The sequence below is a fragment of the Astatotilapia calliptera genome, chromosome 3 (genome assembly GCF_964374335.1).
Source record: "Astatotilapia calliptera chromosome 3, fAstCal68.1, whole genome shotgun sequence".
NCBI classification, from domain to species: Eukaryota; Metazoa; Chordata; class Actinopteri; order Cichliformes; family Cichlidae; genus Astatotilapia; species Astatotilapia calliptera.
The window spans coordinates 46,994,733-47,010,405 of record NC_137424.1 but is presented as its reverse complement, the minus strand read 5'-3'; the positions used below and the strand labels follow the sequence as shown (position 1 = coordinate 47,010,405).

General features: G+C 38.2%; 2 protein-coding genes across 2 annotated transcripts in view; both read right to left on the bottom strand.

Moving 5' to 3' along the window:
• The window catches only part of LOC113017634 (Fc receptor-like protein 5), a 34,201-nt gene extending 25,679 nt beyond the window's left edge, over nt 1-8,522 (bottom strand). Inside the window, exons 1-6 of the mRNA XM_080295505.1 lie at nt 8,518-8,522; nt 6,582-6,779; nt 5,654-5,913; nt 3,999-4,298; nt 3,602-3,859; nt 3,099-3,347 (exon numbers count right to left, since the gene is read on the bottom strand). Coding sequence (XP_080151631.1) covers nt 3,099-3,347; nt 3,602-3,859; nt 3,999-4,298; nt 5,654-5,913; nt 6,582-6,779; nt 8,518-8,522 — 1,270 coding nt within the window. The remainder of the gene's footprint in view (nt 1-3,098; nt 3,348-3,601; nt 3,860-3,998; nt 4,299-5,653; nt 5,914-6,581; nt 6,780-8,517) is intronic.
• On the bottom strand, nt 1,628-2,983 carry LOC145425429 (uncharacterized). The gene is made up of 5 exons (XM_080298450.1): nt 2,778-2,983; nt 2,587-2,655; nt 2,378-2,428; nt 2,215-2,280; nt 1,628-2,088 (listed from the first exon to the last, which is right to left on the bottom strand). The coding sequence occupies exons 1-5, from the start codon at nt 2,851-2,853 to the stop codon at nt 2,012-2,014; spliced, it is 339 nt and encodes a 112-aa protein (XP_080154576.1). The 5' UTR covers nt 2,854-2,983; the 3' UTR covers nt 1,628-2,011.
• Nucleotides 8,523-15,673: the final 7,151 nt, after the last annotated feature.

Below are 15,673 nucleotides of genomic sequence, written 5' to 3'. Positions count from 1 at the left end.
CTAACTAAAAATAAAGACTAGATGATAGTTTATTAAACTTTAATGAAATTTGCAGATTGTCTCAGTAAAGTTTAATAATAAACTCAGCCGTCTGCTTGTTATCTAAAATATAACAGGACACTGGAGTAAATTCTACCATCTCACACTTTTTAATCAGTTTTGTGTGACGTTTATTCAGCTGTGTAAAAACTATAACTTTAATCTCAGCCAAAATGATTTACTCAGGAACAAATAAAACACTGAGAAAAGCCAAAAAAATATTTTTTTTAAGTCATCTAAGTGACTTATATCATGTTTAACCTGAGTAGCCAAAGACCGCGGGGATCTGAAAACGATGTGCCGGGTAGTTCAATGTTCTTGCCGGCTCTTGTGAGCCTTGAAACCCCGGCTAGCTATCGAGCTGGTGGGTAACAAAAAGGAGCACTTTTGCCAATATGTGATGTCTTGATAAACAGAGTAGATATTTGAAGTGCACACAGCTACATTCTCGCCTGAAAATATCTTAAAAGTTTATTTTGTGACCCAGAAAGCGTAATAAGAGTAATATTAAAACTAAGTAGGTACCGACATTCTTGGAAACTGGAATTGGCTGGGCCGCGCTATGAATTTTGGGATATTATTATTAATAATAATAATAATAACTGTCAAGATGTGACACTCTGTCCTCCTTCACTTAATAGACTCATCACACTGTGATGTAGAGAAGAGATGACTTCAAATGTTCTGTTAGCAAGATGTCAGATAGCAATGAAGTGAAAACAGAATAACTTAATGAACATATAAATAATGATAAAACAGCTGGTTACAGTGTGAGAAACAAACTCTTCACAGCTTCTCTTGACAACTAAATGCTGAATATTTTTCTAAAGGAGAGTTTTCATCAGTTCTCACAGTGTGGTATTTTTCCCAGTAGATCATATAAAAATGTGCAGTCCACACAGAGAACAAGTGCAGTGCTACAGGGGCACACCTGACACTTTTTATCCCTTCAACTAAGGAAATACTTTATATTCATATTTGACAATGTCAGCATGTAGTTGTCAAGACAACACCACTGTGCTGTTATTGTCTGTATTTCTTGTTGCCTCTTTGCTAAAACAAGTCATTTACTGAACACAACATTTTTCTCTTCAACCACAGGCTGCATTTCCTCTTTACTGGAGCTCAGCCAGAAATCATGAGTCATTTTCAACTGATTAATAAACAGCATATTGCAGACAGCTAGAAACAACATTTGTATACACATATAAGCATCACAGGTCACTCAGAGGAAAAAAGAAGTGTTGTGTGATATTATTTTGAAGAAAATGTTGCATTTTTAAAAGCACCACAATTATTTGACACACGTCAAACTGTACACAACATCAGGAGGAGTTCATGGAGGAAACTCCACACAGAATCACCTCCACCTGCATTCAAGTCTCGTAAGTTAGTAAAAAGGCTGCTGAGCATAACCTCAGAGCAGTTGTTACTTCCCATTATGTTGATAACTTTAGTTCATGTTGGAGGGTTGTAAAGTGTTTTAAATGACAATCAGTGCCTTTAAATAAAAGCTCTCTTTCAGTGGATTATTGCACAACACTGAACAGCTGTAACATGTACTCTCAGTCTGACACACAACAACAACACACTTTATTTATATCACACTTTTATTAACAAAGTTACAAAGTGCTTCACAGAAAAACATTTATAATATAATAAAAATAAAAGAGAAGTTAAAAACTAACAGCTCTACAGTAATTTAAAGTCTATTAAATTTTTTTTTATCTAATGAGAGAGAATCAAGCGAAACACACAGTGATTCTTTCTGAAGGAAATATAAACTCAGACTATCAGGATCATTGCTTTGAACTCAAAATCTTTTCCTTTTTTTTTTTAAGAGACTTTAAGAGAATTGTTAAAAAGATTTTTTTTAAAAACTGATCTACAGTACATTAAAGTCCATTAAAATTATTATCTAATGGGAGAGAAAACAAAAGCAAAACGGAGAAAAACAGCTAAAGAGCTGCTGTTAAGATTTTAGAGCTGTGGCTGAATTTGGATTGACATCATTGTAGTCAGAGCTCTCCTCTGGGTCACCACTTTGCCCTGTTGAGGTGATCAAATGAAAGCATTTCAAACACTCTCTGCTTTGTCCACAAATGCATTTATTATCAGAGAGAATAATTACCAATGTATATTTTGCATTTCAAATCTCACATTTTGTGCACTCACTTGTCTTGTTAATGACTTCGAGCTGAATCACAGATGTGACATTGGTGTAATCACCTTCTGCTGGACCTGAAATAAGAATCTGATTGACTTTCATGTTAAACACAGTTACTGTATCATCATCCAGCTTCCACAAGCTCTATATTAATGAAAGTGTAAACTTTACCATTTTCAGTGTTTTCACATCTTCTGACTGCCTCATAGACACAACGATCACCTGCAGGTCAGAGAAAATCAGTCACCTCATGTCTGTGATACTAATTTAAACACAAATATTCTTGCAGATGACATTTATATGAAAAGCTGCAGCAGATGTAATAAGTACAGTCTTGTTGCAAATAGCATCAGAATATTTCAATCACATTAAAAACTAACCATGAAGAAGAGAGGAGTACACTTCCTGCTGATTTTCATCCTCATCGAGCGTCTGCTCATTAGCAGCACCTGTATTAAAAATGTTTGATGTTTGTTTTCACATGGTTATGTCTTTTAGATTAGTGTAACCCATTTCCACTTTATTTGTAATCTCTGTGTTCAAAATATATAAAAAGAACAAAAGCTCTCACCTTTGGACCGTCTGCAGCAAAACAACAGGAATGGAAGGAAAATAAATATGAATCCAAGAATTAATCTAAAGATCATCAGAAGAGAAAATTTAGAGCTCTCAGGTGTGGACACAGCTACTGTAAAGAAGAAAGTCGAATTTTTAATAAATTATTTAGCCCAGTAAAATAAGATGAAATAAATTGACAAAGTACTTCAAGAAAAAAATTAAAACATGCAGGCTCCAACATTTGTGATGAAACAAGCTAAATCCTTTTGCAGTACACGAATATAATAAATATAATAAATCACAGAAAAATTAAAAATCTTTTGATCTTGCTCACCTTTAACTGACATCCAGCTCTGTGCTGACTCTCTTCCTGAGTACTGACACTTGTAGAAACCTTCATCAGACTTTGACACTGCAGAGATCTTCAGCTCCCCTCGGGGATCATTTTGAATAAGTTTGTCATTGTGATAGAAAAACACATTGGAAAGTATTTTTTGTGTTCTCAAACTGCAGCTCAGACTAACAGAAGCTCCCTCAGTCACAGGATGAACAGGACTCACCAGGATAGGACCATCACCATCATCTGTGACACAATCACACACAATTGTTTCAGTCACATCAGCTGGTGCACACTTTGAGAAAGAGCTGACAAACAATAATAAGAACAGACTGTACAAATGCTTTTCATCATCAAGATCTGATCTTGTATATTTAACAAACTGCTGTATGTGTATTTTATTCCCACATAAAATGACTCCACATAAAGCAAAGCTGGGACAAATGTTCATGTGATTTCTAAATCATCCAAATCCAAGTAGTAAATGTATGATAACATACTCTGTACAGTGATGTTGACTGCACTGCTGAACTCTCCTGATCCAGACTCACACCAGTACACTGCAGTATCTGACTTTGATGTGTTGATGTCACATGTGGATCCAGTCATTCTCCTACAGTCAGAGAGTCGGCCGTCCTCAGAGAACTTCCTCACTCTCCACTCAGGGAAGTTTCCCTCACAGGTCAGTGAGACAGAGTCAGAGGTGAAGTGTTGCACTCTGTCAGGACTCACTGTGAGAGACTCTGCTGAATGAACATCTGGAAACAACATGCAGTGAAGAGACAAAGCTCACAGATGTTAGGATCAAAATGTCAAATTAGTATTAGAAAATAATAATGAGCTGAACCTTGGTCGATTACAGTGATGACACAACTTATTAGACAGAATCAAGCTGACCTGCAGACCAGACAAACTTTGGTTGACTGTGATCAGTGTGATACTCTGGGTCTCCTCTTCCAGCTCTGCACACATATCCTGCTGTGTGTGTCTGTCCATGAATGATGTAGGAGTCCTGTGCAGTCCCACTGCCATCAGGTAGCAGCTCATAACTGGAGGATTTCTCTGATAGATCAGGAACAGCTTTATACCAGTAGAAGCTCCATCCTGCAGACGGATGTTCAACCTCACAGTTCAGAGTTACTGAGGCTCCAGGACTCAGCCATGATGGAGACACAGTGAGGACAGGACGGGGTTCATCTGTTCAACAAAGATTTTCTCTCAATCTTTCGTCTCTTAACTCTGAATTCAATGTCACTAAAATGTTGACTCACAAATATTTATGATGAACTTTAAGAGTGAGACTATCTAAACATGTCAAATATCTCAACATGTACTAATAAAAACACATTTTTACAAACTGTTTCTATTTCCAGGTTAAATGAACTATGACTCTACTTACTGTCAGAAACTGTCAGTGTGACTGAATCACTCCACTCTGTTGTTTCATGCTGTGAACTTTTCATTCTGCCCTTACAGCGATAGTTTCCACTGTTGGATGATGAAGCAGATCTAATCCTGTATTCATTTTGATTTGGAGCTTTTATCATGCTGTTTGTTTCCCACTCATAATCCCACTCAGTGTCTCCTCCATGGATCTCACATCTGACAGTGATCGTCTCTCCTCTGTATATCTCAGACCAGTTTGGATACAGAGTCACAACAGGCCTGTTTGAGGCTGTTACTGTTCAAGAAAGTACAATAAAAACACACGAATGTCAAAAATGTTAATGCCTTTTGTTCTTCATCTTCCTCCTTAATCAGGAATTTATCTGACTTCATGTTAAACTGACCAGTTTCCCCAATCCTGACTGACTGGCTGTCCTCTGAGTAGTAAACTGGGTTTCCTCTTCCTCCTCTGCACCTGTAGAGTCCTTCCTGTGAGACACTGATTTGTCCATTTGAGTGGAAAACTGCATCTTGTGTGGTCAGGGCTTCAGAGGATTTCTCATCTCTGTACCAGTAGTATTTCCATCCAGATGATGATGATGGGCTCACAGAGCAGGTCAGGGTCACACTGCCCCCTACTGGAACAGCTGTGTTATCAGCTCTCAGTTTGGCCTTTGGTTTATCTGCAGTTCAGTTTAGAAAAAGAACAAAAGTCAATGACTGAATCAAACCAGTTTAAATAACTTGGTGGAAATATGGAAATAATAAATATCACATAACTTTAATGGTGAAGCTGCAACAAACTGTACAACTATCACACAAACACAACACTAATCTTTCATATTTAATTTGCTGCATTTCTAAGTTAAAAACACACATGAGGAACAATCAGTGGATTTAATGTTTCTTAGTGGATGTGGTGGAGCAGCTGAGACAGATTCAGCATTTGTTCTGCATTTCATCTTTCATGTATTAGAGCTGCACAGCAGAGAAGTTACTCTCATATGTTTTGTTCTCTTCACTGTGAATAAAAAGCTGCTGTTCAGGTTTTTGTTGTTGGAATAAAAACTAAACATTTTACTGACCAACATGAAAGACAGTTATAAAGCTGTAAGAAAGAAGAAGTGCTTTTTCCTTATTTAGACACTCTGGATGAAAGATCTTACATGATACCGTCAGTGTGATGATATCACTCCACTCTGAGAAGAAATAGTCCCTTCTGCCCCGGCAGCTGTATCCTCCACTGTCAGACTCAGTAGCTCTGATGATTCTGTATTCATTGGATGTTGGAGGTGTGTTTAACTTGGCTGCTCTCCATTCATACGTCCACTGAGCTCCTTCACCTCCCTGAATCTCACATCTGACAGTGACTGTCTCACCGCTGTATATCTGAGTCCAGGATGGCTGCAGGGTCACAGTGGGCTTACTGGGAACTGTTCACAGAAAAATATCCAGTTAGACACAAATAGAAACATAAAGATAAAAAAATAAGATGGAATAAATTCTTCTATTTGTCAGGAGTTGTCTCTCATCTCAGGTTTAATTAATTCACAGTTGAATAAAATTGTTAGCACAGAACACAAAATAACATCTCTCAGTTTGGCAGAAATAAAATTATTAATCTCACGAGTTTCTCTAACTGTGACGTCACTGCTGTCCTCTGTGTAGTAAACTGGATCTCCTCTCCCTCCTCTGCAGTGGTACAGACCTCCTTGTGAGACACTAATAACTCTGTTTGCTTCATTTCCTCTCATGAGCTGAGCTTTAGAAGAGACTGAATCACGTCTGAACCAGTCAAACTTCCAGCCAGCAGAGCCCTCCACAGAGCAGCTCAGTGTCACACTGCCCCCTGCTGGTATGACTGAACTTTGTGCTGTCAGTGTGGCTCTGGGTTTACTTGCTGTTGAAGATACAGGAAAACATACATCATATTATCATTTACTTCGGGGAAAATAACAATAACAAAATGCATTAATTAATAAGAAAATACATATTCAAACTTCAAATACCAGTTCAGTTTTGAATGAACACCAATGAGTAGTAGACAGATGTAAACATGAAAACATGAAATGTCAGCATGAGTCATGGTCCAACTCACATGAAACTGTCAGTCTGATTGCATCACTCCATCCTGTTAAGAGATAGTCACTGCTACCCCGACATCTGTAGTCTCCACTGTGGGACACTGAAACTCTGCTGATCCTGTATTCACTGGATGTTGGAGGGCTGTTTGTGTTGGGTGCTGTCCATTCATATTTCCACACCTTTCCTTCACCTCCCTGAATCTCACATCTGAGAGTGATTGTGTCACCATTGAATATCTGAGACCAGCTGTGCTGCAGTTTCACTGTGATCCTTTTACGAACTGAGAAAAAAAAAGACATCACTGTTTCCAGCAGCAGCTTATCATCATAATTATTTGAATGATTAGTGTTAGAATTAATTTCAGTGTGCAGACTACGTGTTGGTTGCAATGATAAAAAGTCAGCGTAATGAGGTTTACTCTGTCCTTTCAGGCAAATTCTTGCATTGATGTAAACGAGGTTCTGCTGATGCAGATGTTAATAATAATTCAGTTTCCAACCTAACAGCCCCAGGTCAGTGTCTGAGTTTTACTGGCCCATGAATATTTATTTTGGCCTGCAAAAAACCTTTATATTTATAATTTTAAATATTACAGCATTTGTATTAATATTTTGTATTACTTTATTTTAAATTGGAAAAATAATGTAATGAAAGCCTTGGAATAAATATGGTCATGGTACACCCCACGCCCCCCTTTAGACTCCTCCCTTCTTGTTGCAGTTATCACTGGTATAAAATGTTGGAGAGCTGCTGTGAGCTTTCTGTGAGCTGCCTGATTTAAACATGACACCAGGCAAGTTAACAGTTCATCTGCATATTTTAATGTGACTTCTGTATCTTTAATGCAGATTTTTTTTTTTCCTGTGTAAAACAAACAGCCGTGGATGGAGCAGCTAAAAAGTTCACTTTTCCTCAAGTCAGGGTTCATTGATCAGGTGATGAAGGAGGTTTGATGAAGGACTTCTGAGCTTTTTCCCAGGAAAGGTTTTAATGGTGAAGACAGGGACAGCGCTCCTGTTTTACACACTAGAAACACATTTTCTTTCACTCAGCTTGAGCTCACCGTCTCTGTAACAGCTCCACCTCTTTGCTCCATGTGTGCAGACTGACTGCAGGTTAAACTGTGTCAGCATCATCATCACTGCTGCTGTTTTTTTATGAGTGTTTTTGTAGGAAAACTGGGTCTGCATGCGTTCAGTGTTGTCATATTTGTTATCAACAGGCGTGCTTCTTAATGTTTCTATTGCAGGTCTATTTATAGATGCAAATGTGGGTGAAACACTTGAGTTCACATGGTGACGACTGAACGCTACAGAGCTGTTTGTTAAACGAAGCATCAAAGCAAAAAACTGAAAGATTTTTTATAATCGTTTTATGAGAATTACTCGATGAACAGTTGCAGCCGTAGTGCTCGAGTACTTTGACATTTTGATAAGCTGTAGTTGACTGTGTGTGTGTTGGTTTCTCTGTGAGCTGATTGGAAATGTCAAAGCAAAATGACTTCTATAAAAACATGTCAACGTCAAAGCTTAAACTATATTAAATTTTAAATCTTAAAGAAAGCAGATTTGGCAACCTGAAATGAATGTGCTGTTGTCACAGCCCTGGCTCTGGTGACCCACTGTTTGTTTTTTGGTTTAAGTTATATTCTTTGAATTATTGTTTTCTGGGATTTTTCATATTTATAGTTTCTGGTTTCTTGTTCTGTTCTTTGCCGTTCGCTGTGTTCTTGCTGTCATGTCTCTAGTGAAGGTTTTGTTCTGTATCCTTGTTTTCCTTTTGTCTCCATGTGTTAAATGCTTGTCTTGTTTCTCTGTCTCTACGTCTTCCCTGTGTTTCATGTCTCAGTGTCTATTCTGCATCTTTATGACTGTCATGCTACATGTTTTTTGGTTTTTTTGATAGCCCGTCCTGTGTGCAGTGTCTAGTTTTGCTTTCCACTTGCCTCATTATCTCTAATTATTCCCAGCTGTGCTTCCTTCCTGTTTCTCACTCCCTCATTACTGCCTGTGTATTTAAGATCAGTGTTTTCCTCTGTTTCTTGCTGGTGGTTTGATCCCAGACTGGCTGCATGCCAAATATCAAGATACTAACCCCACGTTTGCCTACTGGTGGTGGTCAGAGGGCCCGGTGGCGCCAGTGTCCAGCAGCCTCGCCTCTGTCAGTGCGCCCCAGGGAAACTGTGGCTACAATGTAGCTTGCCGTCACCTGTGTGTGAATGGGTGCATGACTGAATGTCGTGTAAAGCGCTTTGGGGTCCTTAGGGACTGAGTAAAGTGCTATACACATGCAGGCCATTTTGTATGATTTTTAGTTTTCCCAGTTTATGCATTTCTTTTGTCCCTGCACTGCTTCTGTTTGTATCTCACGACTGTAAATACAGCTCTCTCCCAATAAGTCATTTTCAGTGCCTGCTCTTCGGTCCTTTCTCTCACCTTCCACACCACTGCTGTTGCAGCCTTGAGAGTTATATAAAATTTCCTGTTCAGATCAATAACATCATTATCATCGCTGATTACTCTGCAGGACACTTGATTTGTTTTCAGTAACAGAGATTTTTAAGTATTTTATTTTAAAAATAATTATTTTGCATTAAAAATCTGCAATCATGATAATAATAAGACTGAACTATCTCATAATGAGTCTGGGTTTTAAACTTTAGACTTCATTTTTTACTCTAAATGGGGTGCTTAAACTCACGAGTTTCTTTAACTGTGACGTCACTGCTGTCCCCTGTGTAGTAAACTGGATCTCCTCTCCCTCCTCTACAGTGGTACAGACCTCCTTGTGAGACACTAATAACTCTGTTTGCTTCATTTCCTCTCATGAGCTGAGCTTTAGAAGAGACTGAATCACGTCTGAACCAGTCAAACTTCCAGCCAGCAGAGCCCTCCACAGAGCAGCTCAGTGTCACACTGCCCCCTGCTGGTATGACTGAACTTTGTGCTGTCAGTGTGGCTCTGGGTTTACTTGCTGTTGAAGAAACAGGAAAACATACATCATGTTATCATTTACTTCAGGGAAAATAACAATAACAAAATTAATTAATTAACAACAAAATAAATATTCAAACTTAAATTACCAGTTCAGTTTTGAATGAACACCAAAGAGTAGTAGACAGATGTAAACATGAAAACATAAAATGTCAGCATGAATCATGATCCAACTCACATGAAACTGTCAGTCTGAAGGCATCACTCCATCCTGTGAAGAGATAGTTACTGCTACCCCGACATCTGTAGTCTCCACTGTGGGACACTGAAACTCTGCTGATCCTGTATTCACTGGATGTTGGAGGGTTGTTTGTGTTGGGTGCTGTCCATTCATATTTCCACACCTTTCCTTCACCTCCCTGAATCTTACATCTGAGAGTGATTGTCTCACCAGTGAATATCTGAGACCAGCTGTGCTGCAGTTTCACAGCAGCCAAAACTGTTCAACAAACAAATATTGTTAAAAAAAAAAGAAACAACAACAAAACAGGGAACAAAAAAAAGATAATACAAAAAGTTTTTTCCAGCAGCAGGTTTTATCATAATTATGTAAATAAATGCTGATTTGTCTTTAAAAATACCTCAAATACAACAACAACAACACAAACAATAATAATAATACAAAATAATAATAATAATAACAGAATTTTTTTTTAGTTCAAGTGAAATGTTCAAACTCACCAGTTTTCTGAACTGTGACTGAGTCACTTTCTGTAATGATGATAATTTTCCCTTCAGCCCTGCAGGTGTACGTGCCTCCTTCAGACACTGAGATCGTTCTGCCTGATTCATCAGTTATTATGGACTTTTCTTCAGATGACGTTTGTCTGAACCACTCATATTTTAAGTCAGCAGATTCCTTCACATCACAGGTCAGTGTCACACTGCCCCCTGCTGGTATGGTTGTACTGTCTGCTGTTAGTACGGGCTTGTCATGTACTGTAAGTCGGACATACGACAAACCAAGAAAATTAATGTCAATGCATGTTTGATGAGAATGACGAAAAAAAAGGGGGAAATTTATTTAATGGCTTTTTCAGCCATATATTTTTCCAAGCAACATTCATCAGTCCAGTAAGTAACAATAGGCGATAAATACACACAGGTGACTTTTTGATGGGCTGAGCAACTAATCATGCACGGACTGATTTGTGCATTTAGAACACAGAAGAAGTCTAAACATGGAGGAACTAGTTGCCAAAAAAATACAAAGTGGCTGCTGCATTTGGGCACACTGACGAGAGTGCATTTGCTTGCAGCTGGAAGAAGATGCTGTTAAAACAGCCCTGTTATTTTTTTCTCCTGTTGACTGCTTCTCTTAGCTTTAACCAACATTATTAGCAAACTTACTCATGGGCAGATAAATAAATCGCTCTTGTAAAAACGACCAGTGTCAGCCTCAGCCTGTCGTCGATGCTCGATAAATACTCGCCCAACCTTAGTTTACATGAATGATCTTTTTTATTGCGTACTCATTTATCTGCCGTTTCATAACAACTCTGTTAAACTCTCAAAATACAAAGTCTCAGTGTTGTAAAAGATGTCAACAAATGTATTTTCCAACAGTCAAAACCAAACTGAAAAACAAAACAATTTCTTTCATAAAAATATGAACCTGAATGATCTTTTTTCTTTGCTCCACCTGCTCACTGTGAAATGTGGTTTGATAGCTTTAATAAAACAAAGGGTAAAGGGTCTTGCAACTTTCAGGTTACTGATTTTACAAAAATTTTAATAAACAACAACAAACAATTGGCCAAAAACACCAAATATAAAATAGTAAGCTGCCTGGAAACAGCTGGATCATTGTTAGAGGTTTTAGAGGGTTTTAACTGTTGGTGGGAAGATAATTGTTTCCTGATGTCCTGTTTAAACAGACGTATAAATAAAAACAGGAAACTTTAGTTTGAATTGTAGATAAACTCACATGGGCTGCAGTTTCACAGCAGCCAAGACTGTTCAACAAATATTGTTAAAAAAAAAGAAACAACAACAACAAAACAGGGAACAAAAAAAAAGATAATGCAAAAAGTTGTTTCCAGTAGCAGGTTTTATCATAATTATGTGAATAAATGCTGATTTGTCTTTAAAAATGCCTCAAATACAACAACAACAACAAAAACAATAATAATAATAACAGAAAAAATGTTTTAGTTCAAGTGAAATGTTTAAACTCACCAGTTTTCTGAACTGTGACTGAGTCACTTTCTGTAATGATGATAATTTTCCCTTCAGCCCTGCAGGTGTACGTGCCTCCTTCAGACACAGAGATCGTTCTGCCTGATTCATCAGTTATTATGGACTTTTCTTCAGATGACGTTTGTCTGAACCACTCATATTTTAAGTCAGCAGAGTCCTTCAAATCACAGGTCAGTGTCACACTGCCCCCTGCTGGTATGGTTGTGCTGTCTGCTGTTAGTGTGGCCTTGTCATGTACTGTAAGTTAGAAATACAAAAAAAAAAAAAAAATCCCCCCAAAACAAGAGAACTATTGTCACTGCAGGTTTAGTGAGAATTTTAAAAAGGCCATTATGTTTTACTAGATTTGTAGTTCTGCATCTGTTCACCACCACAGTAAATCAAATAATTAATGTGACTGAAGTGCAGACTTTAAGCTTTTACTCAATGAGTTTTACCAAAAAAAAAAAAAAAAAAATCATGAATTGTTTTAGAATAACAGCCATTTCTAACCACAGTTAGTTCAGTGGAAGCAGAACTAAACTCAAAACAGCTTTACTGGTGGAACTTCACATGAAAACCGAAAACCCAGAGAGGGCTGAGTGCAAAACACTCGGATACTAACCAAGAAATACAGAACAAACAGGGAAAATAACTATGAGACAAATCACGACAAAGGCTGAAGTACACACATGTACTGTAGTGGTGAATTTCTCTACCAAGCTTTGAAAACATAATTTTTCCACTTCTTAATGTGAGATGTTCAGATTTGTTTCTGACTCGTACATACAAACAAACAATGTCACGGTCAAAAAACGATTTGCTGCTTCAGTGCACATTTCCATTGCCGTCCTGGCTCATTCTAACCTGCTACCACACATGTGATCTAATGTTTTCTTACCCATCACATTAAACTAAACTAAACAAATATTTCTCTTTAGATTGGCTCTAACATGTAGTAATCAGGGAACTAAATCGGGGAGACAAGACAGAGGGAAGAAACACCCGAAAACAAGACACGGGACAAGGGACTGTCAAAATAAAACAGGAAGCATAAACACTGAAACAGAGACACAATGACACAATCTTGACCCAGACAAAAGGTAAAAAAACAGGAAGACAAGTCTGACTAAGCACAGGAGATCTAAGAGAAACACAGACTAGACTCAGGGAACACAGCAGGATGGGAAACAAGCTTGAAGAATAACTGAAAAGATAACTATACACACAGAATATGAATGAAAACATAATCTAAGAAAAAGTTTAATATTAGAAAAACTAAAAACTGAAAAACTACAACAAACCAAGTGAAACAGAGAATATCAAACAGATGCTGAGAGTCCAAAACTGAAATGCTTGGTCCAAAATCCAGGATCATGACAGATACAGATCGATACTGTTCAGATTTTATAAACAGGAAGAAAAGAAAAAAAAAATCTTACCTTCAGCATTTCCATAGAAGAGTGTGCTGAGCCCTAAAATCAAGATTGAAACATCATCCAACTCTTTGAAAAATGTGCATTTTCAGTTGATGTTCATCCTCAAATCAGTTTCTGAGTTCATAAACTATAAACTTTAAATGTAAAACAGCAGTGTATCCCACACAATGTTAAAATGAGCCAAGTCAGCACCAATCACATTCTTAGACAAACCTTTTCACCTCCTCGTGATATTTAAATAGTTTCTTTAATCAGTAACATGCAAACAGAGAAAGTCAGTGATGTACTTACAGAATAACTCCAGCACGCAGAGCAAAGAGCGCCTCATCCTCACATCCAGCTCTGCTGCTTTAACTGTTTTACTTTGTACTAAAAATTAAGCAGAAGAAAGAGATGTTGTTATTTATATAGATACGAGTGTAACTTCTTCTTCTGACTCTTTCTGCTTGCTTCCTTTTCACACTGAGCTCAAACAGCAGTTGTAGCTTCGACTGCAGCAGTTCCTGTATATTCAGAACAGATCAGCTTGCTTCTTGTGTGGTTCCATTTTTGTTTTGTATTCAAACCTGTTCTGTTACTAAACCCAAAGTTGTTCTGACTTGAAGGAAGTGAACCTCAACCCTTCTGATTATTAGAAGATTCTAGCTGCTCTTCCTCCTCAGCTACAGCCATCCTAATGGCTCCAGCACTGTTACATTAATTAAAGTTTATTTATTTTTAAAGTTGATGTTTAACTTTGGTTCTAAGTCCTGTAGCAGCAGTAACTTGAGTGAATGATGCATACTGAGCAATTATACAAAGCACAGCAACAAGCATGCATTGCTTTATTGTGTTAAACAGTTTTATTTGACTGAACTTCCTCTTCCCCGTTTACACATAAAGAGGTGTAATAGCTGCCACATACTCACTAGAGCAGTGAGCAGACAGTAAATTCACTTTGGCCATGTCCACACTAGCCTGGATAAATTTGAAAACGGTGTTTTCGTCTGAAAACGCTCCACGTCCACACTATTGTTTTCATGCGTTTTCACTGAGTTGTTCATCTATATTGAAACGGCCAAAAACACTTACGTTCCAGTACTGCGCATGCGTGAAAAGCAAGAAATTTCTGTCTCCCACTTATTTACTTTCCAGCTCTTTGAAACGTCGCGGCAAACTGAGGCCCAGCACAGAGGAAAAGCACAGAGTTTTTTAAATGGACTAACAATGAGGTGGAGTTGTTGCTGCGAGTAACACAAAAGTACAAAGTTGCAAGAGCGAGTGAGAATTAAAGAATTTGAACAAAAGCTATCACACTGCGACGCAAAAACGACTTTTTTAAATGTATCCTCTTTGGAGAGCGTTTTCAAAAAGCTCAGCTGTCCTTGACTGAAAACGCCGTCAAGGATTCTCTCCTGGATGGGGATGGAACACAAAAACAACTTTTTCTCTCACTTTTGGCCTTCCGTCCACACTGAGACGGCCTTTTCGGTCACGGAAAATTGAAAACGCTCTCTAAAGTGGATCAATTTGAAAAACGCCGTTTTCGCGGCACAGTGTGGTCGGCGTAAACTGAGACTTTTTAAAACGATGACGCGTTTTAGTCATGTGATGCAGTCATGTGACCAATTAAACTAAGCAAGCGGAGGGCATTTTGTTTGCTCTCAGTTTTGACAGCCCTATTATAGATTAATATCTGTTTGTACATGCTCCAGATAGCTTTTCTTCAAATTCTTTAATTCTCACTTGCTTTTGCAATTTTGTACTTTTGTGTTATTTGCAGCAACAACTCCACCTCATTGTTAGTCCATTTTGACGCGACCTTTCAAAGAGCCGGAAAGTAAATAAATAGCAGACAGAAATAACAACAGGTCGAAGTGTAGACATAGCCTCTGATACCAAAAGTAGTCACTTGTCTGCTTTTACACACATATAAACATGAGTGATATCCCATTCTTAAACCATAGGGTTTAATATGATGTCGGCCTCAGATCGTCGTCTGCACTTCAAGGTCAGATGAACGATGCCAATGAGGATGCCAATCTTCACATTTTGGACAGACAAGACAGATCGTTTGAAACAGGACATCTATGTCACCGTGAACGACCATCTTTGAACAGAGAGGATGGCTTATGACACCAACCATCTGCCACCTACAATCTAGTTTTGAGATCCCTTCCCATATGCCCAGGCACATCTTGCATTAGGTGACGATAGCTCACATGAAATTGTGAGGCAAGGTCACAACAATTTTATGGTTTACCCAAAACCTCTGGCGATAGTGATCCACGCCTTTTTTCATACCTTGAGTCACATGATTAATAGTGGGCCAACAGCCCTGTTAAGCAACGACCTGCATTAGGGTGTAAATACCCGGGACTCCACCATTTGGTTTTAGAATTTAAGAAGCTGGAACAGCTGAATTCAGTGATCTGGATGTGAGTGAATACTTTTGGCCATATATAACATCACACTGTGAAACTTAAAAAAAATAATCTGAATGCACATCTTG

Coding starts and splice junctions, on each gene's coding strand:
- LOC145425429 (XM_080298450.1), bottom strand. CDS start 2,853: ATGATCTTTAGATTAATTCTTGGATTCATATTTATTTTCCTTCCATTC. Junction 2,429..2,586: donor GTACTCCTCTCTTCTTCATG/GTTAGTTTTTAA, acceptor TCTGACCTGCAG/GTGATCGTTGTGTCTATGAG. Junction 2,089..2,214: donor CGAAGTCATTAACAAGACAA/GTGAGTGCACAA, acceptor TCACCTCAACAG/GGCAAAGTGGTGACCCAGAG.